This window comes from Archocentrus centrarchus, chromosome 23 (assembly GCF_007364275.1).
Source record: "Archocentrus centrarchus isolate MPI-CPG fArcCen1 chromosome 23, fArcCen1, whole genome shotgun sequence".
Taxonomy (NCBI): domain Eukaryota; kingdom Metazoa; phylum Chordata; class Actinopteri; order Cichliformes; family Cichlidae; genus Archocentrus; species Archocentrus centrarchus.
Window position 1 is genome coordinate 6,052,324 of NC_044368.1, and position 21,583 is coordinate 6,073,906.

Sequence of the window (21,583 nt, forward strand, 5' to 3'; positions counted from 1 at the left end):
AGAATCGTCTTTTATTCAATTTGCACTGCTTACAACACGTTAACGCTCATAATTAAGCTATTTTATTATGTGTAAATATTCTGGCTGCTGTGACGCAGGAATTTGACACCTGGGCAACTTTAACTTGCCATATCTTGTTTAAATTGTAGCCTTCATAGTACTGTTTAACGTTGGAGAATAATTTAACAAACTGCACCTTAAATGGAGCACCTAATTTTTAATTATTTTCTCATGTCGAGTTTATATTTTTCTACCTGCATATTTTATAACCTCCAATTCCCTGTTAATATTAGATTAGTACACAGCTTATAAAACGGGACAGGATGCTCGGTGATAACTTCCACTGTTGTCCACTAGAGGGCGACCGTCAATTGCAACTTTTTCTGTAAAGCTTTAAACATGGAGGGAGTTCAATCAGAATGAAGCCAAACAGAAATAAAGGTCCACGACAAAATAGTTATTTTAAACTTTATCGGCCATATTTCTAATTCTGTATGAATGCTAGGAAAAACGTAGCAATGATTTTGCCATAAATCAGAAACATGCGCTTTTCTTTTGTATAGTTACTGTCCAGCGTCTGTATCTGAAGAGTTTATCAGCCTTTCTCCTCGCACGTACAATGAGTGAAGGGCTGAAGTTGTTACAAAACAAGCTGGGAGACATCCCTCACATTCTTATAAGCCTCTGTTTTATTATCTGACCCCCGCAGCCGCCCCAGAGAAAATAGGGAAAATACAGAAAGTGTTTAAAAGGGGAATTCGGGCGCCCAGATGTCATATTAATTATTACACCCGGCTATGAGCGGAAAGCCCCTCGAGTAAAGTGAGCGCCCTCCCAGCCTCTGGACGACCAGCAGCAGCGGCGGCAGCAGCGGAGAAAGTCCTCACAATGCGCTAATTGGACTCTGGAAGCGCACTGACAGGGCATGGATAGGTTTCAGAAAGCCTGGGCATGCAGGGGGGTGCAGGGGGGACGCTGAATAGAACCCACGCCTCTTTTCTAAACTCGCTGAGCTTAAGGAAGAGGAGGAGGAGGAAGAGGAGGAGGAAGAAAAATAAGGGGAATAAAAAGGGAGGGAAAGAAAAGAAAGTATAGGTGGAGATGGTGTATGTGTGTGTGTTCTCAATGCAAGCCTGATTCTGAATGCCACAGAAAAATTGAACAATTTATTACAATCCCCTCTAAAGGCGCGCGTGCACGGGAAGATAGAAATAAAGGGGAAGAGAAAGGGTGCCCTTGCACACATGGGGGGAAAAGGGGAAAGAAGTTCACGCGCAAAAGCGAACCGCAAAACAATCCTAATTTTGTTTAGTGGCATACTCGCACGTGTATGCGCAAAGACGTGCACAGACCAGAAAGAGAGAGAGAGGGGAGGGGGGAGGGGGGGTTACAGTTTTTCTCTTTTTCCTGCGCCGAAAGACGTGTTTTATTGTTCTTCGCTTTTCAAAGCGACAATAATCGGTAGAGCACACCGCGTCCGCGCTACTGTAACCACTCCGGGTGTGTCAAATCGCACACAAAGCCTCCTCCGGGCGGTTCCTTTTCACCGGGCCCCTCCGGAGATTTGCGCCTCCTTGGTCCGCCTGTGCGGCTGATGATGTGCGCTAATCAAAGTGGAAAAATTCGGCCCTCTGATGCACAATAGCCCCGCAAATGAGCGGCGCTCGGGCGCGTCTGTAGTGTTGACAGTAAAAAGGAGACCGCTGGAGCTGATTTACACGCAGAAACCCAAACAGGGAGGGATGCGGAGAAAAGAAAAAAAGAATATCACATCTTTAATTCTTCTAATTCTGGATTATGAAGAGAATTTTTGGCCCTCAGACGTTTTATATTACAACCAAAAAACTTTGGTGTTTTGTTTTTAACTATTTGTATCGCTCTCATCTCAGCTACTCTTCTTACTTTGGTTTCACCTGTTGAATTTTAAAACGTGATTTTTATCCACTAATACCTCTAAATACGGCACTCACCCCATCTTAATTTTAAATAACCCGAACTCACAAAGTCAGTGCGGACTTTGAGGTGATTTATGAAGCTCATACTGTGTCAAACCGATTATTAAATCATTACAGGTGCGCCATACAAAATATCTAAAAAAGGTGAGCGATCTTCGGGGATGGAGAGAAATGGTAAGAGGAGAGCTGCAGTTTTCCCCTGCTGAAAACTTCCCTCTCTGTTGTTGTGCAGCACACCTTCTGACGCCCGAGATAGATAGAAAGAAAAAAAGAAAAAAAACTCTCCACTGACTGTTTGTTTAGTGCTTCAAGTGGCACGCGTCAGGCGCGCGTAACGCACCGGTACCGGGGCAGGAGCCCAAGGTGTATCCACGCGACCAGAGGGCGTGGCCAGTCCCTCATCCAAGCGTATTGAAAAGCAGTGGCGTCTTTCTTCGATCACTCAGTGCAGCTTTGAGGAGCGCGCGAGGCAGCAGCCCAGCGGACTCCCCTCCTACTGAAGCAAGTGCGCGACAAGCGGCCACACCACGTGAACGGCACGAGCGGGACGCACCGCCCGGAGACTTGGTGATTCTTTATAACATTGTGTGTTTTCTTTTTTTTCTACCCGGGGATGGACCTCACAGCCAAAATGGAAATTAACGTCAGCCAGCAGCAGCTGATGCCGCCCGCGTGTTTCTTTTCTGCCGCGACGGCGGCGCAGAGCATCCACTTGAGCCCCAGCGGCAGCAGCCAGAGCAGCGGGAAGTCGGCAACCAAGCAACCCAAGAGGCAGCGCTCCTCCTCCCCAGAACTGCTGCGGTGCAAGCGGAGGCTGAATTTCGCGGGTTTCGGCTACACTCTGCCGCAGCAGCAGCCGCACGCAGTGGCCCGGAGGAACGAGAGGGAGCGCAACCGCGTCAAACTGGTCAACAACGGCTTTGCCACGTTGCGGGAACACGTCCCTAACGGCGCCGCCAACAAGAAGATGAGCAAAGTGGAGACGCTGCGCTCTGCCGTGGAGTACATCCGCGCTCTCCAGCAGCTGCTGGACGAACACGACGCGGTAAGCGCGGCGTTTCAGTCCGGCGTCCTGTCGCCCAGCATGTCGCAGGGATACTCGGCAGACATGAACTCCATGGCAGGTTCACCTGTGTCCTCCTATTCATCCGACGAGGGTTCCTACGACCCTCTCAGTCCAGAAGAACAGGAACTGCTGGACTTCACCAACTGGTTCTGAGCATCTGTACAAGGTAAGGACAAACTTCATGTTGGTATCACACAGCATCATCAATAAACTCATGATAAACTCGTGGCTTAACTTTCCGTTTCTTCTTCCCCTCACAGAAATATGGATCAGCTCACTTTATTATTGTCCTGCGCTTGGGATGGTCCCAGAGGAGGAGGCTGGGTGTCCTCAAGAACAAGATGCACTGTACACGCGTTTTGGTCCTCCCTGTCCACCTGACAGACACAACAAGGTCCTGAAACCTTATGGAACATCAGAGATCAGCGCCAAAGGATTAAAGGAAGACGGGTCTCCTGGCGGCGTGGGAATCCAAGCTTTCTGTGCATTTGCCCATGATAAACAACAACAACAACAACAAAAAAAAAAAAAAAAACCTAAAGTGAATTGACGCTCTTAGGCAGCACATTAAAAACTTAATACGTCGTTCTTCTACTATGCCAATCCAATCACACAGCAGCAGCACCAACCCTTTCTCTCAGACGCTGAATTCAAATGCTTCCAAGTCGCGGATTTATTCTATAAAATTCTATATCAAACGCTTTTTTAAAATATATTAAGATATTTTTGTATGTAAGAGATTTATAGATGTTTTGTACACATCCTTTTGTATATATTTTGTCTATATATTGCGAAGTCGCTTCTATACCTCCTGCCTACGTAGACGTGTAGTCTATTATTCTCTGGCTCTTGTGCTCACGAGGTTTCCAGAGGGAGTTTCATACTCGGATGTTTTATCCTATAGCACCGATGTGTCTTATTTAATAGCAAAACCATGTTATTGCATTATGTCATGTCACAATGATCAAAATACTTATGCAGCTATTGTCCAAACAGAGTGCAATAGCCATGCATTGTCTCTTTATACTGCCAGCGCTATATCCTCTTCACATAAGCAGAAAATGAGAAGTCTTATAACCATATTTTCTACACTCTAGTCTAAAAATAAAATGAGATGCTACTGAATTACTGTCCATGTCTTATTTTTAAAGGGAGTGGGGGTTGGGGTGGACATTTGGTTACAGTTTTCCATAAATGGCCATAAAACGCAAGATAAGAAAAAAATATATGCCAACATAAATGGGAGGAAAACGGCACATTTTACGCACGATATATTTTCTCTCTTCCTTTTCTAAACTGAGCGACCAGTAGCTCATTAAAGTCTTCAGCTCCAGGTCTATTACCAGAGAGCTTTCACACTCAAGCGCTCCACTTTCTTTTGTAATACCAGGCAGCATCTGCAACCCAACAGATGCATTTTTCGCACAAGCAAAACGTGCGTAAAAGTTAACTTTGTCCTCGTTTTAAATCACTTGCACCCACATTTGAATCTGCTGGAAAATAAAATATTGGTGTAACAATTCTGGTAAGAACGTGGCTTTAAAATTAACGAACCCCTGCACAAAAGAAGGGTCGAGGCAGCTTCTTATATGGTACTGTGCAAACTTTTTTTTTTTTTTTTTTAAAGCGTCCGTGCGCACAAAGCGCCCTGAAGGTGGATCACCCAAGTTGTAGGATTATAATGACACTATTTCCCCAATTCAACTTACCCAGAGAAATATAATTAAAGAGAACACGCGTCTTCAAAATTAGCAGATGGACATGCCATGAGATTGTGAGGTAGAGCTCTGCTGTTTCTGCGCAACTAAGTTTGACAGGTATGGCAGAGGCTGCAGCCGGACGCGTGTCTGGTTTAATGAGTGAATGGGGTCTGGATGGTGGTCGAGTGGAGACACGGAGCTGAATTGGCTGATGGCGTGTGCCTCCTGACAGCAGCATGCCGCTGAGCACACCACCACCACCACCTGGGAAGGAAGAAAGAAACCGTCTGTGTGAGGCTCAAGTTAAAATATTCTACTCATGATTTTACCGCAGTGGCTGTTCATGTATTTAACTCCGCTTCTACATTAACAAATCACATTTAAGTGAAATTTAGGAAACCCTGGCGTTTATTGTAATATGTGGGTGCACAGAGGAGGGGGGCCTGAGAGGGAAGCAGAGGGTCCATTGTAAGTCACAAAAAAGGAAAAATAAAAGAGTTAAAATTATGTTATCACTGTGATCACAACAGCCTCCTTACTCATAAAAACATAAATGATTAGAAAGTTTAGGATTAACCTGTTGACAATACAATGTTTATACAATAATTATTAAAGACTTGCAGTAAATTGAATAGTGGAAAAAGACAGGTTTCCCCACAACACTGCAGGATGAGGACCTGGAACAGCTTAAAACAAACAGATGAGTGTAAATATTTTTTTCATATATTCGAGAATATCTTTAAATCTAAACGAAAGCAATTTTTTTATTATAAACTCATCAAAAAAGAGACAAAGGTTTAACTCCCACTCAAACCTCTATTTTTCCCCATTTCTTTTATTTTACTTCAAAACATTTTACTGTGACCTGTGATTTAAAAAAAGAAGTCAGATTTGAGAAACAGTGTCTAATAAAAGATAATGTCAGAGATGCAGTGCAGCACATCAACAGCCTCCAGCCAAACGCCATCACATACATATCTACATATCAGATGGAGTTTAACAAGTAAACAGCTGTGAGCATTGGATTAATAAAGATCTCCAACACACTTCCTGAGTGAGAGGTCCTCAAACTTTGTCAGGAGCCGCAGTGGAGCATTAAGCCACTGATGGTCTCTAAGATTAATCCTGGATCCTTTTTATTTTTAAAGTTGATGAAAAAAAAAAACGTTTCCAAAGTGGGGCAAGGTCATAGACTGTATACATATATACCTGAACCAAGAGATCGAGCACACAAAGTCACCAGGAAAGTGTTTACTGAGGTCACAGATCAAGCAAGCCGAAGGCTGTTTTCCCTTTAGTCTTTTAGGTAAACTGGCTGCTAGGAGTCGCCCCCTACTGGCCAAGGAATGCAGGTAAAGGGCACTTTTGCATTGACTTCACTTTCTTTGCCGGATGTGCCAGAAGAAATTTATCTAAGCAGAGCTCCTGGAAGCAATCATCTGGGGTTCAAACTCCCCTCTACTGTTGCAGATGTCTCAATAACCCAAAGCTTTAGCTGTAAGCCCATTTTCAAATAAAAACAGCTTGTTCTCAAGACCGAAAATAAACATGTGTGGATAAATTTTAAGACTTTGGTGACTTTAACCTTCTCAAAGATGCTAACAGTAATAAAGCCTTACATGTATGAGTTGTGATTGACACATGATTAAGTGAAATAAGGCAGAAAAAAAAAGAAGAGGACACTGAAGACAGATAACAAAAACTGGCTAATTCTTAGTTTTTAATTATTTAGTTACAGTTATTTAGAAGGTTCAATGGACAGTACATACACTGTACCAGATATAACAATAAAAAGCTAATTTCCTCTAATCTATGGGGAGAAGACCCTAAAAATGAACCTTTCCACCATGACTGTCAGTACTGGCCACATTCACTGCTGCACAGCTCACCTGCAGCCACATTTTCAAACTAAGCAGAGTATGTATTTAAAGAGTCCCTATAAAAGCAGTTTTGAGTGTTTTCGCTGGTGACATATGCTGGTTACAGGATGTCCCCGGTCTAACAATGGTTTGCAGCCTGTCACAGCTCATTATGTTTTCCTCTGCAGCAGTCTGTCAAGCGTGCACAAGCGGCAGGAGAGCGCGGCCATATCTAATTGGCAAAGCTGAGGCAAAACAAAGGCTCAAACGACATTAGTTGAGTATCTCAATGAATATCAGTGTTGATTAGGTTGGACTGAACCGGCTCTGCTGCTCTGCTGCATTTTCTTCAATTTTTTGTTTTCTTTTAATAAAGTGTTTTCTTTTAATGAAGTTGAGTGCTGGAGTTTGAAACTAATGCATCCACAGAAGATTTCAGGACCACAGACAGCACTTTACAGCTCTGTGACACTCTCTACATGCCTCACAGAAATGAGAGAGGCCGGAAACAGAACATACTCAGCATATACACGACATAAAGGGCATACGCACAGGACGAGACTAGCAGCAATGGGACCACCTGAGACTGTGCAATGCCAATAAAATTCAGCAACTTGTAAAGATAAGAGGTGAAGTGAGCAGTGGAGGTTAAATGAATCTCAATTTTGAAGAAATGCAATTGTACTGACTGCCAAAGCGTTTACACTTTGGCAGTCAGATAAAATGCAGATAAACGTTTTAAAAAAGGCAAAATCTTTGTCAGTAGATGGTTTCAGGACTGTATTTTTACCGTGTTGCTTCTCAAACATGGGTTATTCACTAATTAGGCAAAAAAAAAAGGGTCAACAAATATTTTGGGTCCCAAACATTTTGGATTGCCTGTATTCAGCATATTCATATATGTGTTTACACAGCTGTTGAGGTGACTGTTTCAAAATGATACGACAGAAAACCATAACATCATTCAAAGGGATCATCAGTCTGTTTATTAAGTTATATTTTACAGTGTGCCATAAAAATCCAGTATAGCATTATTCTGTAAAATTATTATTGGAAGATCTAATATATAATCCTGATCTAGTCCTTTAACCATAGTACTTATTTATAATTTTATATAGACACAATAAATGCATTATTTTTAATCATATCAGCATATTTAAATGATTTAAGAGCTATCAAGCTTGCTAACACACAGCAAACTTGCTAGTTCATTAATTTAGCTTGGAGCTAGCAGGAAAACTTTAGAGCCGACTTAATAAATATTCTGATATCTTTCTCAATATTTTACCACAAATTATAGCGTTATTTTTGTTATATCATATTTAAATTAATCTAGAGCAAGCTAACACTAAAGTGATGAGCTCATCAGCTTTGCTTGGAGTTAGCAGGAAAATCTTACCGCCTATTTAATAATTGCTATAAGTGATATCTTTGTCCATACTTTCTAAAATAAACTTTTTAGATCATTAGCTTAGCTTGGAGCTAACAGGAAAACTTTAGCATCTGTCTAATTATAATTGATGTCTTTTTTCATACTTTACTATAAATTGAAGCTTTATTTTTGCTATATCATATTTAAATTATTTAACAGCTAGCAAGCTTTTTAATTTATAGTAAACTTGATAGTGCATTAGTTTAGTTTGGCAGTAGCGGGAAAACTTTAAGCACCTGTCTAATAATAAAACCTCTATATTTTAATACAAATTATAGCTTTATTATCATTATTTCTAAATAATTTTCTTTTTTTGTTTATCATTTCTTTTGTATAAAAGAGGGAATAAATGTGCATTTTCTATAAAACAAATTAAATTCAAATGTGAGCTATTATGACTTCTTCCACTTTTGACTCACTCTTGCTGGTTTTTAATAGTAAATTAAAAGGTTACACTTTGAAGAGAAAAGTTAAGATCGTTAAAAAGAAATACTTTTAAAGTCTACACTGCCTAATCTGCTCGTTTTCCTGTTTATCACATGCCGTCATTTCACACAAGCAGAGGTGGCTCTGTTGATATGTCCTCCACAAGGTGCACTGACTGAGGTCAAAGGTTACTGGAGTCATTGAGAGGGTTGGAAATCACCGACTTGTGAATGAGCATGAAAAGGGGCAGGTAGGCCAGGAAGTCCAGCAGGTCCAGAGGGGGAATGTGCTGCAGCTCTAGCCTGACGGCCACCTCCTGCTCCAAATGGATACCACCAGCCTTCAGCTCCAGCAGCAGCTGCTCGGCACTGATGAGGCCCTTTTGAACGCCTGCGTCGGCCTGCTGGTCCTCCAGGAGGAACAGGAAAAGTTGCTGCAGGATTTAATAATCATAGTTTTAGACATAAACATGACCTCAAACATGAAGAACTGGCTCTGGACTTGCTCTTTGAACCATTTGTGTGTTGGTATTGTGTGTATGCTCTTAAGGGAAGCTTCAGATTACCACAGATTGTTTCTAACCCTTTTTTGAGTGCACCTGTTTGCACAGTTAATGCAGTCTAGGTACTAATTGTTAGATGAGGAGGAGGGTTGGGAGGGTTATAATCCCTCTAGCAAACAGCCCTTTGCCCCTCCACTCTCCTCCCCCACCAACTTCTCCAGTTAACAACCCTATCCCTAACAGCTCTGTAATTACGAAGCCTCCCCTACCTGGCCAGGGGCTCAGTTTCCACACCCATGGCCACAGGCTTTCATGTTCCTCCTTCCTTTCTGTTGCTCAGTACTTCTTTCTATGAATGAGGGCCGGGCCAGCTGGTAGACCCGTCCCGGTCCATCTCAGATGAGCCGTGTGTCTCGGGCTGATTACAGGGCTGGGCGGAGTGGACGGCATGTTCACTGCTGGGCACTTTAATGAGATTAGGGCTGTGCTAATCTATGAAAAGGGAAAAGCACCCCTCTCTTTCTCTCCCTGGCTTGCTTCCCTCATTTCTATGCATGAGGGGTGAGTGCCTCTCATAAAAAAAAAGCTTGTTGAATAAAGCATGCCTTGGAATTACTCTTCAAAGTGTTTGCCAGCATTTATTTCATTATAATTATACTTGCAAGGCCATGAAAGAGAGGCGGGGACAGCGTTTGTGGCATGAATGTGACTAATGTGAGAGTTAATCTGATGCTGCGCTGAGTGCACCTCATGAAAACAAACTCCAGAGTGTAAACATGTGGCGAAGGAAGCTTTCACTGCACCTTAGCTTTGAAGAGCCTCACTTCCAGGGAGCGGAAGTCCGTGCTGCTGATTAGTGATCGCATAAACTCACTGAAAGCAAAAACAAGACTATCAGCTGATGAAAGATGCATCTGCAAAAAAAGCTTTAAAAGGTTTAATTTTGCCTGCTGAGAAATTAAATCCAGGATATCTTGACTTTTAAATTCCCAAACTTCAGGTTTTCTCTCATAAAACTCATGTCTCCAAGTCCAAAGCAAGATTACCCTACTCAGGGCTTTTTTTTTTTCAGGCTTTGGGAAACTCCCTCCAGCTCTGGCTGCTGAGCTGGGGTCAATGTCAGTGTCAATTTTATTTATATGGCACTTTCATTACATGTAAATTCAATGTGCTTACCATGAAAGATAAAAACAAAATTTTACAAAGAAATAAAATACAAGTCAACAAACATGTAGGTACACTATTTATTGTAAGCCTGTGAGAACAACAAGGTTTTGGGTCAGTTTTTGGATGTATTCAGAGTTTTATTTGATTTCAGGTCAGCAGGCAGCTTGTTCCGAAGAACAGGTGGCAGCATACACTCAGCTTTAACATCACTCTGGATTCTTCGCCAGTTTTGTGTTAGCATGCTGTTTGTGCAGATGTTTGCAAGGAGCCAAATGTGTCAAAGCAGTTGTTTCCATGCTTGACGCAGTTTGCACTTTGCCGTGGCGCTCTCGTCCTTTTGTGCAACAACAAAAAAAAAAATGCCCCACCAGTATCCTCTTCATTGCACAAGAACCACCAAGAAGAAAAAGACGTGTGATGCTTTTTTCTTTTTACATGACTAGCGTGCAGATAACTGCAGAAAGGTTGTAACACAAGCAACTACATAAATGTAACTGTAATGTCACCACTGAATTTAGTACAGTAACATTACTAAAAATGTAATTTGATTACAGTAATGTGTTACCACAACTGTGTTATAACACTTCAGATCATTAAACAAGATCTCACTGCATGAGTAACAGTCCCAGAATTAAGCTCCGGTTCCTTCACTTTAAAGTCAGTTAGTTTTTGTTTGATGCCTTAAATATATAGTCTTAATGTAACAGAGGAAAACTTTGGGTAAATAGTAAAAAGCTGAACACCAGAGGTTAGTGATGCTGGGAGAGAGAGCAATGGGAAGGCACAGCAAATGGCCCGGGGTGGGGTCAAACTCAGGTTGTTTGCAGTAGCCTTGTGGCCTATTGGTTAACAGCAACCACATCATGACATTTTAAAACCACCAGGTAGCTGCTGCCACAGTTTAGTGACACAAGACTGGCTTGTTAGCGAGGCCAGAAAAGTTTAATTTGTTGTAGTTTGTTTAGGCTCATGTTAGCATTTCACTTTTGGATATTGCTTCAAATCTCAGAAAATGCTTTTATTTATCAAGTAAATTTTATTTCTATAGCCCCAAAGAGACCTATATTTAAAAAGAAACAAATCAAAAAGTCCACAATGTTTTGAAACAGACAAAATTAAAATTTGAAGATTTTTTAAATTGTGAAGATTATTTTCAGAGGCTACAGTTTTGCTCTTTGATTGATTGAGGTTCTGATTGCATAATACAGAAGTGAAGTAACTCCATAAGCCTCCAGAGCACGCTGCACAAATGCACTTAAGCGATTGACACTAAGTCATGAAGTGTAAAAAAATAAGAGCAGCTGGCCTCTAAGGAGGGCAGCACTTGGACAAACAGGGCTGTTCTGAATACAAATAATTGCGTCCATGTAATCGGTCCAAAAACAGGAAAAACTTTGGCAGTATTTTTTGGCGGGTTTGTCCTGCGCGACGTCGTGTTTACAGGAGACGTGATGGTAAAATGTTCTGAGTCCATTGTGGTTGTTCAGAGTGGCCTAGCTGCCAAACAATGTGTGGGCACATGGGGACACCCCGCCACAGTAACGGATAAAACTGCTCTGGTTTTGAGTGGGGTGCGTGTGGAGGTTTGGGGAGGGGCTTGAGTGACCAGAGGCACACTCTGCTGCAATGTGACCACTTGCAGACCGACACAATCTAGGTCTGCTTGGATAATTAGAGGGAAACACGACCAATTGTGTTGGGACAGGCCTCTCCTGTCCAGCGTGTGGCACAGCGACGGCCGTCCCTTCTCTAACGAGCACCCAGTGTTAATGAGCCCCTCCTTGCCGAGCGCTCAATGGCCTGTTAGACCAAAGAATGGCCAAGCACTAGGCCATCGAGTGCAGTGCACGCCTGAGTGCTACCAGCTCCGTGATTGGCCCTTGTCCTCCAACCATGGTGCAGGCAGGGGCTTGACGGGGATGAAGAGAGACAGGGCAGCTAATGATTATTAATTGCACTTGGTTTGCAGTAAAAGAGTCCAAATGCTGGTGCGCTAAGGACACTGGCGTGATAATGGCTCGTGTAAATGAGGGGCGAGGGGACCGGTGATAGACTGCAGGGAGGATAATAGCAGCCTAACCCATTTTCTTTTGTTGGACCTGCTCTGGCACCCCACTGTGGCCAGCACAGCAGACTTCTCGCTTGCGTAATACCCCTAAAATTTTGGCGGTCCCCTCGTTGGGGAGCGGGAGGTGAAGGGATGCAAGCATATCCTGACCTAGTTTGACTTCAGAATTGAGGGTTGTTTTGGGATATTTTGAGCGGGCTGATGGGTGACAGGAAACTCTATCAGACAGTTTAAGTAGCGGGGAGATGGTCAGCGTGAGCGCTTGCCATCTCCGCAACTCATTTAGTGAATGTGAGTTTCCAGCGAGGGACGAGACAGCTCCACTGATGCCATTTGGGAATCCTGTATAGCAATGTGTTTCCCGGCAGACCATGTGATGCCGCCCTGAGGGAATGTGGCGCTGTGTGAGGTGGACTTGTCATGGAAGCACAATGCCACACAGGGACAGATGGGCTGAGTCAAGGGCCAAAACAGGAGAGCACAGAGAGGGTGAGAGGGAGGCAAAAAGAGAGAGACATGAGAGGGGACGGACAGTTAAAGATGAAAAGGAAAGAGGAGAGCGAACGGGGGAAGGGTGTAATTACTGTGCTGTTAAACTGCAAGAAACATCTATGAAAATGAGGGAGCCACCTCCTCTAAGCCTTACATGATCAGAAAGGCTGATTGTGTAACTACTGTTGCAGCTCATTTCAAAGCTAGGATTACAGACAACAGGATTAAGTGAAACAGGTAAGAGGATCAGCTGAGTTCATTTGGGATGAGACGGCAGAAGGATGCTATTGTTTTCTCCTTAGTTAGGAGGTGGCATTATGAGTGCTGATCTCCTCTCTTCTTATTATTTAAATCAAAAAAAGGAGTTCTGTGGAAAGAGGTTTAATATGGACATTCATTATCATTACTATAATTGCCTCTATGGAGCGCAGACACCCTGGGCTTTCTGTGCCAGCGAGGCAGTCAGTCTACAGGCCTCCTCTAATGCACCACACAAAGGGGCTGGCCGTAAATCAGAGGACCTGTGACCCTGGCCCTGTCCTTGCTGAGAGGGAGCTCTCACTCTGGGGTGAAGGTTTTGGGTGCAGGCTTTGACCCTCGGGGACCTCTGGTGTAGGCTTGGCTCCACACACTCCTGTGTGTAGGAAGCTATAGCGCCCGGGGCAGGGAGAAATCACTGTGTGTGGGAATCTGCGACATATGGGGCACAGTGCAGAGACACAAGGACGAAGAGGCCGAGCTCTGCCTGAGCGGGATTCAGTGTTGGGTTATTTTCACGATCTGTTCATCTGCAAATTATTTTTTTCTGATGTCTCGTCTGTAAAAAGTCAGAAAAGACTTATACAGAAAATCATTGAATCCTCTTTTTTTTAAAACCTAAAAATACAGAAAAATATTTTGAATTTTCTGGGGATGTGGATCAGAAACAGTCCAGGTTTTATAAATTCTTCAATAAACTGGATTGCCTTTAATAGGATTTAATTGTCTGTGGTTTTCTTTTTGTTTGTTTGGGTTTTATTTGCTGTTGTTTGAAATAAATAAATTAAAATGTACCAGATTTAATGAAGCTCTGACACGGGATCTTTATGAAAGAACTATTTATAAAAAAACAAACAAACAAAAAAAAACCCCAAAACTATTAATGAGCAAGTTATTATCCTCATCACTGGCTAATTATTCAAGTTTCTAGAGCCTGAAGAGCCATCCTAATATAAAAAAACTCCTCAACACTGATTAATGAAACATAAAATTTAACATTTTCTAAAATTAAGTGAAAATTTTTCAGGATTCTTGTGCAGCAACCATTCAGTTTTGCTCTCGTTTAAGTATAAAAACATTCATCCCAAGAAGATTCCTTTGGTTAAGCTGATTTCTGTTAGGGATTAGTTGAAATATTCTTATTATCAATAATGGGAAGACTATTGCCATGATGCATTTTAATTATTCTTTTCATAATTATAAGCTGATTAATTTCTTGATTTATAGTTTTATCAATGAAAAGTCACAAAACAAAAACAAGTTTAAAGCTGTTAAAGCAGAGACCTTTTTTTTTGCTCAGTTAATGATCTAAATGTTTCTGAGCATGCTGGCAAATGAGTTTGAAAAACTTGGCTTTAAGCCTGTAAAGTTTTGGCCAATTAATAGTAATTGCTGGGCTTTAAATGTGGTCTGGCATCATTAACAGGTGCAAGAACAGTCTATTCCTTTAAGCCATTTTGTGTATTATTACAGTGCATTTATTGGTCATTTAAAGTAATTTGGGATTATGGCACCATACCCCAACTCTTACCCTAAACTGAATAATGATGTGTGTCATATTTTCCCATAAAAGGACACACAAAACGTGGAAAATTACATAGATAAGACAACAAGGATATGCCAGAGGAGGTGTGTCATCATTGGGTAAATTAATTATCAGGTAACTGTTACATTCTAGTCTCATGACAGTTGCGACTACTTTATCTGTCTGAGTCATTATTTTTAAGGTTGTGATCATGACTCATGTAACCAGTGCTGGATGTAGTGCATTCCAAAGTAGCAGCATGCTAAAATCAGTAATCAGATTACAGTTACTAATCAAACACCTGCACTACATGATTTCTTTAGTAGGGCAGTCTATACAACTTTTGAGGAGTGGAAATATGATCATTACTGTTATTTTTATTACATCAACCGGACGAAACCGTGACAGTAAACTGCAAACTGCGCTCAACTCTTTGGAGCAACAACAGCACAAGCGAGAGTAGCCCACAGACCGGTTGTTTGTGACACCACCCACCGGTGACTGATAACAGACGACGGTGTGCGTAGGCTCGGTGTAGGAACAACGCACAAAGATAGTAGCAAAGGCCCCAGAATGAGTGTATGCAGACACGTGCTAAAGCGCCAAAGCAACAGCTGAGCAGGCTTGTAGTATTTCCACAGCAGAGTCAGCGTGGCTGGTTTTCACCTCGATTTGTATCCGTGTGTGGGGCTGTGATGTTAGTTTTATACTGTTTATTGGTAATTATGACTTTTACTCTCTTCAGGGAGGTACTGTAATACTTTTTAAAAAAAAGTAATACAGTACATTTTTTTTTAATAATGATTCCAACACTTGTCATAACAAAAACTCCAGGAAACTGGAAACAAGTGTTTAAATCAGCCTCAGCTGTTATAGTATTTTGGCTTTTCCATCCTTTTTCCAGCTGTTTTCTCCCAAATTATTGAACATATTTGATATCTAACCTTTTAATGATAAGATAAGTTGTAATTAAGTCCAATTCTGGTGACTATTTAACATTTGTTTCAGCTTTTTAGGGCAGAATTTACTGGACTCAAAACCTTGACCTCAAGGGTCGTATAAAAACGTTTCTAGAAAGAGGATGTGGATCACAGAGGGTCCCACACACAATGACGTAAAATCACAGGAACAAACTTGCTTACACAGTCTTATTCTTATTTATGGGAGGTCAGCGACTCCTCCCCCCAGCTTCACTGAGGGGTGTGTTAGTTGGTGACTTACTCCATGGATGCAATTTTCTGTGCCAGGCTTGCGATTACAGCAAACAACCTGAGGTCCACGAGCCCATCTGTCACTCGGAAATCCACCATCTCCAGGATCTGAAAAAACACGCTCGTGTTACAGCGGCGTGAACGTGTGATGTGCATGCATGCAGGCACAACAAAGGCCCACCCTGTAGACATAGATCTCTTCCTCTTCGGACAGCAGCTCAGGAGGGATGATGTTTTTAAGAGCGAGGAGAACCTGCAGGCAGGAGATGTAGCCGTCGCCGTCGCTGTCCTCCTGCAGGAAAAGACTGCCATTACTATCTTTAACTCTATTTTAAGGGTTAGGTAGAAAAAAAATGTTGGGTATTAGAAAGAAACAACAGAAAGTTATGAAAAATTAATAAAATCTGTCACTTGACCTCTTCTTTTTTTTCTTCCTTTGGGAATACTTTGGAAATCCATCCAATTTGAGGATTAGTGGATTAACTGATGAGCAAAACTTTGTTCAAACAATTTCTTTACTGCAAAAAAAGTTTCTTCTAATATCTCAGGTGTTAAGATTTTACTGTTTTCTGATGATCTGTAAACCAACTCACTGTCATCCTTGATTTCATCAGAGGAGAAAAGAAAAATCACATCATTACTAACAGGAGATGCAGCCAATTACAGTTAGAGAAGAAGAAAATGCTAAAAAAGAAAGGGAAATTAATTTAAAGCTTCAATCATACAGACCTAAACACTGGTAAGTAACCCCCCCCCCCCCCCCCCCCCCCCCCCCCCCCCTGGCAACCACCAGTCACTAGAGAAAAATGTGTATTGCTGAACTGGTTGGAGAGTGGTTTTTGGGGATTGCTAAAAATTTTTGCCAAGTGTGACCAAAAACCTCGCTGTGATTGCTTTGTTCACTAGCGAATTGTCGCGATTGCCCATAGTTTGCATGAAAGACACCAACTTGAACACAAGACACAAACGAGAAACGGAGACCCTTCACTTTTAAACTCAAAGCTGCACCTTTAGAAACGTGATTGCAGAGGTAAAGTGCAATTTTGAGTTTGAAGGCAAATGGTCTGTTTCTAGGTTGTCTCGTACTTTTTCATGTTTCACTACCGCTCAGCAAGTAGTTTGAGTATTTGTAAACAAGTTGCCATCTTTCATGCAAACTACAGGCAACCACGACAATCTGGTAGCAACTGAGGTTATTGCAAGGAGGTTTTTGGTGCGGAACCTTCTTTGCAACTGATTTCGCCTAGTAACAATTGGCAACCTTTGGCAAACCCTTTGCAACCACTTTGCAACCAGTCTGGGAGTAAATATTTTTCCCAAGCAATTGAAGGTTGTCATGGGGCTACTGGTCTGTGTGATTGAGGCTGAAAGGGTTCCAATCCTTTTTTGAGTGGTTAAAGAGGCAAAAATGCTGAATATTTTACAAAAAATCAAAAGAAAAATCTGAAAATTTTGAGCTTCAAATTTAATTTCTAACTTTTTTTTTTTTTTCACCCTTGGAAAGCTCTTAAGAATCCAACCAAGATGCAGTTTTTGGGTTAACTAATTAGCAAAAAAAAAAAATTAAAATTCAGGCCAAAACATAAAATAAAATCTCAACCTTCTTAAAAGCTAATACTTAATGGTTTTCAAACTGGGGGAAAAAAAGTAATTTAAAAGTGTTCTTAAATTCTGAGATAAAAATTTTTATTGTTTTCCAAAAATTTGCAAGCCTTTGATACTGTTAGGAGAAAAAAAAATACCCTTATTTCTGACAGGGTGTGCAGCAAATTACAGTGAGTGAAACAGAATATCCTAAAGAAAAAGGGGGATATAAAGGGTTTAAATCCCTTTTCACTTACTGCTTCAAAAGCCCTTTTGTACTCAGCCAGCTTCTCCTGACTGAAAATGCAGTACTTTGCCAAAAAGTCGACTGGAAAGAGAAGAAAACAAAGGCAAAAGTTGAGAGCTGGGAGAACACACATTAACTGTACTTTCAGACAACACCCGAACTAAATTTCAGACGGTGAATTTAACGTCTTTCTGTGTGATCTTTAAAAGAAACATCCAGCTCGAGTAACAACATCAGGCTTCTCACGGTGTTTGCATGTGTGTGTGTGCAGAGTGGATTAGGGCAATATTTCTCTCCTCCGGTCGCACTGGGGTCAGGGAGGGGGGACAATACAGGGCGAGAGGTTCACAGGGCGTCCAGTTGGCCAAGATCTGGAAGGAGGGAGTGAGGGGGGCGGTCGAAGTGGCACTTCGCTGCTGGGTCTTTATTTGAAGGCAGAAAGTGAGATGAATAGATGCAGAGGAGGCTGCAGCGGTCAAGGCCTCGAAATGAACAGCACTGTTGGGGTTTAACAGGGAAAAGGTTTTTACTGAGAGTGAATATATTAGAGGGAAATATTTGCATTTGTATTAAATCATTTCTACACTGGAAAAATACTGAATAACCTAGATTGACCGCTTTTCAGAGGTTTGTGTGATAGCAAACTTAATATATTTTTGTTTGAAGGACTAAAAAAAAGAAAGGAAGACTATGAGATGGAAAATTCTCAGTGTTTTCAGATGTGTTTATAGATCAATTGCATGCTAGATGGAGCTTTGCATGGTCTCAAAGAAGTTTAGCATTACAGCTTTTTAACTTTGTGGGTCCAAGAAAAAAATTATTATTAGTATTTTTTTTTTTACCTGGAGAGAACCCACACAGGTAACTCCACACAAAAATGCCACAGATGAGGGTTTGAACCTTCTGGCTGTGAGGCTACAGTGCTAATCACTGCATTGCGGTGCTGATATGTAATAAAAGCCACATGCAGGTCGAGTCAATATATATATTGACTTAAGCATATTTCCTGACACCAGGCAAAATTTTACCTTCACTTTAGTTACAGACTCTCAAAGTGCATCAATGTGGCAACAAGCATTTGTACCCTGAATCTTTTGCATTTTGGTGCCTTTGGGGTAAAATTTCAAGGGTTGTATCACCGTATGAGACAGGTGGCTGGTCAAAACAAGTTATGTCATATGAAAAGTCTCCTTTTTTTATCTACATTTTAATACCTGGCTCATCTTCTAGCCGTAATTGTCTAGAAGAATTTTCACATTTTTTACACTGTGCAATAAAATTCTGTGCATTTTTACAGGTTTCCCAAGATGCCATGTCAAGCTGGAATTTATTTATAATTTTCGTTTTTTTTAAGAATCAATTTTCAAATGAGAAAAGTGCATCTCGTGTTCAACTTGGAGAGTGAGAACCATGATTATAACAAGTTAAGGCTACCAAACGGGGGAAACAAAGGGGGAAAACAGTATGTTAAGGGATTCCATTTTGCACCATTTGCATGCAAAGCACATAAAAACAAAAACAAAGCCCAGAAAAAATATCTGCAATAAAATAAAATAAAATAAAATAAGGAATAAAATTCTGTATCATTTTATGGGATTTTTTTAATGATTTTTTCAATGATTTTTGTGTTGACTCCTCTTAAAATGACTTTTTTAGGACAAAAACATGAGCTTATTTCCCTGACTCAATGCAAAAGTCCCAAATGTGAAAGCAATGATTACACAAGGGGCACAAACTGAGACAAATTGCACACATGAATATTTCAGCAGGCAAATTTGTTAGGGAGAGCGACTCCGTTAAAAAAAAAAAAGAAAGAAAGAAAAGGAGAGGAGAGGAGGCAGAAAACAGGGCTTTTAAGCTGCTGCCACTTCAATTTAGTAGATGCGAATGAACCTACTGAATAATGGATCTATTCATTGGCGTGGAGAAGAAAGAGAAGCAACAGAGTTGATATCAGTCTGGACTTAAACCTCTGGACCTCTGGGGTTTCTCTGCAATAGCAGGGGGGCCTGTTTGAATCTGCCATTTATCAGCTTAGGCCTAATCAAAACCAGGCCTCCTCCTTTCACATGCAAAATGTTACATTCGCATCCAGTCAACTTGACTTGTTAAAGCTTGATTGATCAAAAAACCTGTGGCCCGCCTTCTTCGCATCTGTTTGCAAATATCTGCGATGAGGAGAGGCTGCGGGATGAGGATCCGGAGGGACACATGCGGCCGCATCTCGGCCTGCAGCGGGCCCAGGCGGGGATTTAAAGTCTTTCCTCATCCTCCTCAGTGGCTGGATGAGTGCACTGGTCAATCTGCTAAAGTGAACTGGCACCTTGTGTGACACAGTGAATGGATCCTCCTCCTCTTTTTCTGAGGCTGAGGTTCACTGACCATCTGGAGGAGAGTGAGCAGCTGATCTATGCTGACTTCTGTGAGTCCACAGTACTAATACGAGGTTACTTACACACACACACACACTAATTACTCTAATAAGAATCCTCCAGGTGTGTCTATGGTGCATTTAAAAAAATTTTTTCCTATCATTCATTCAAGCAGGATTTTGTTTTAAGAATATTTCTCAGTTACTTTGCTTTTTGAGACTTTACTCCAGAAATATCTAACCACATATTATATAATAAGTACTAAAAGCAGATAATACAGTATGTCACAAGTATGTATTTCACTTCAATATATAAAGAAGTCCCAATAATCATAAAAAAAATCTTACTTAGTAGTTTTGTTTTTCTCATTTTGGCACATAAATGGACTCAATATACACTCATTGGAATGAGGAAGACAGAATGAGGAAGAAAGGTGATTTAACTGACTCTGAATGGAGCGTGTTTGTTGGCATTTCAGAAACTGCTGATCTACTGGGATACAGTCATCTCTGTGGTTTATAGACAATGGTCCAAAAAAGAGAAAATATTATCAGTGAGCAGCAGCTCTCAGAGTGTAAATGTCTTGTTGAAAGGCAATAGTAACTCAAATAACCACTTGCTACAACCAAAGTATGCAGAAGAGCATCTCTGAACAGACAAGACATCAAACCTTGAAGCAGATGGGCTGCAGCAGCAGAAGACCACGCCGGGTGCTGCTCCTGTCAGCTAAGAACAGGAAACTGAGGCTACAATTCACACAGGCTCACCAAAATTGGACAACAGAAAATTGGAAAACTGTTGCCTGGTCTGCATGGGTTAAGCTGCAAACAGAAAATCTTTGCAGTGTTTAGATAAGCAGGAACTTTAGACCTTAGTGCAGCATAATTATGAACAAATATTTAAGCATATTAACTGCTACTCTACATGTCAGACATTAAATTGGTGAAGTTTTGGTACTTCATTTCTGGTATGGCCCATAATGGAGATGCCCAAAGATGTCTATAGAATAAATGACGCTTAACAAAAACAAGAGTTTGGGTTTAGATTACGACACTTGGAATAAACGTAAAATTGATCTGCTTGCAGTTATTAACAGAACTTAAACGTGTTTTTCAACTCAAAAAAATTCATGTAGCCAGTTCTTGCACTTTGCCCTGTAACTTGGAAAATATAGTATGAAGCTCAAGTTTTGCATCACTTCAATATATATATTAAAGTTAATAAAAACCCTGATTCTAATGGGTTCAGGTGGAAACTTTTCTCAGATTTGTCAGATCTTACATGATGATAACCAACTCAACCAACTCATGATACCCAACTCATGGCTGCTTTGTTTCTTTCACCAGAACCAGTGAGTCACATAAATGAGATTCAGGGGCAAACTGATCTCTGATAAGTACCCCGACTGGAGGAAAATTAGAGCTGATTTTTCTTTTTTATCAATGACCTACACTGACTGCATGAACCATGCTGAATGAGGCCTGTGCTGTCAGTGAAAGCTGTCTGCAGTGAGTCCACTCTCAACATCAGGCTCGCCTGCTCTTTCTGCTGCTGTTTACAGCACTCGCACTCACAGTGAGGTGGTGCTGAAGAAGGTTGGGAGGGTCCCTGGCTGAGGGGAGCGTACTGTCAGGGAATAAGCTGGACAAAAGGTGCAGTGGAGTGAGAGATTGAGGGAGGAAGCGAGGGCGGGTGGAGGAGCAGGACAAAGCCGAGGCG

The 21,583-nt window shown here is 41.5% G+C and overlaps 2 protein-coding genes across 2 annotated transcripts in view; one reads left to right on the forward strand and one right to left on the reverse strand.

The window, feature by feature from the left end:
- The first annotated feature begins 2,411 nt into the window (after window positions 1–2,411).
- ascl1a (achaete-scute family bHLH transcription factor 1a) lies at window positions 2,412–4,134 on the forward strand. The gene is made up of 2 exons (XM_030720462.1): window positions 2,412–3,187; window positions 3,282–4,134. Exon 1 carries the CDS (start codon window positions 2,569–2,571, stop codon window positions 3,172–3,174), a length of 606 nt encoding a protein of 201 aa, XP_030576322.1. The 5' UTR covers window positions 2,412–2,568; the 3' UTR covers window positions 3,175–3,187; window positions 3,282–4,134.
- A 3,442-nt stretch (window positions 4,135–7,576) lies between these two features.
- The window catches only part of LOC115773794 (flocculation protein FLO11), a 67,470-nt gene continuing 53,463 nt past the window's right edge, over window positions 7,577–21,583 (reverse strand). The window contains exons 11-15 of the mRNA XM_030720711.1: window positions 17,503–17,573; window positions 15,843–15,953; window positions 15,672–15,769; window positions 9,744–9,813; window positions 7,577–8,871 (exon numbers count right to left, since the gene is read on the reverse strand). Of these exons, the coding sequence (XP_030576571.1) occupies window positions 8,620–8,871; window positions 9,744–9,813; window positions 15,672–15,769; window positions 15,843–15,953; window positions 17,503–17,573 (602 nt within the window). The 3' untranslated portion in view covers window positions 7,577–8,619. The remainder of the gene's footprint in view (window positions 8,872–9,743; window positions 9,814–15,671; window positions 15,770–15,842; window positions 15,954–17,502; window positions 17,574–21,583) is intronic.

What these genes read in the sequence shown, in the direction of transcription:
- ascl1a (XM_030720462.1), top strand. Translation starts at nt 2,569, where the DNA reads ATGGACCTCACAGCCAAAATGGAAATTAACGTCAGCCAGCAGCAGCTG.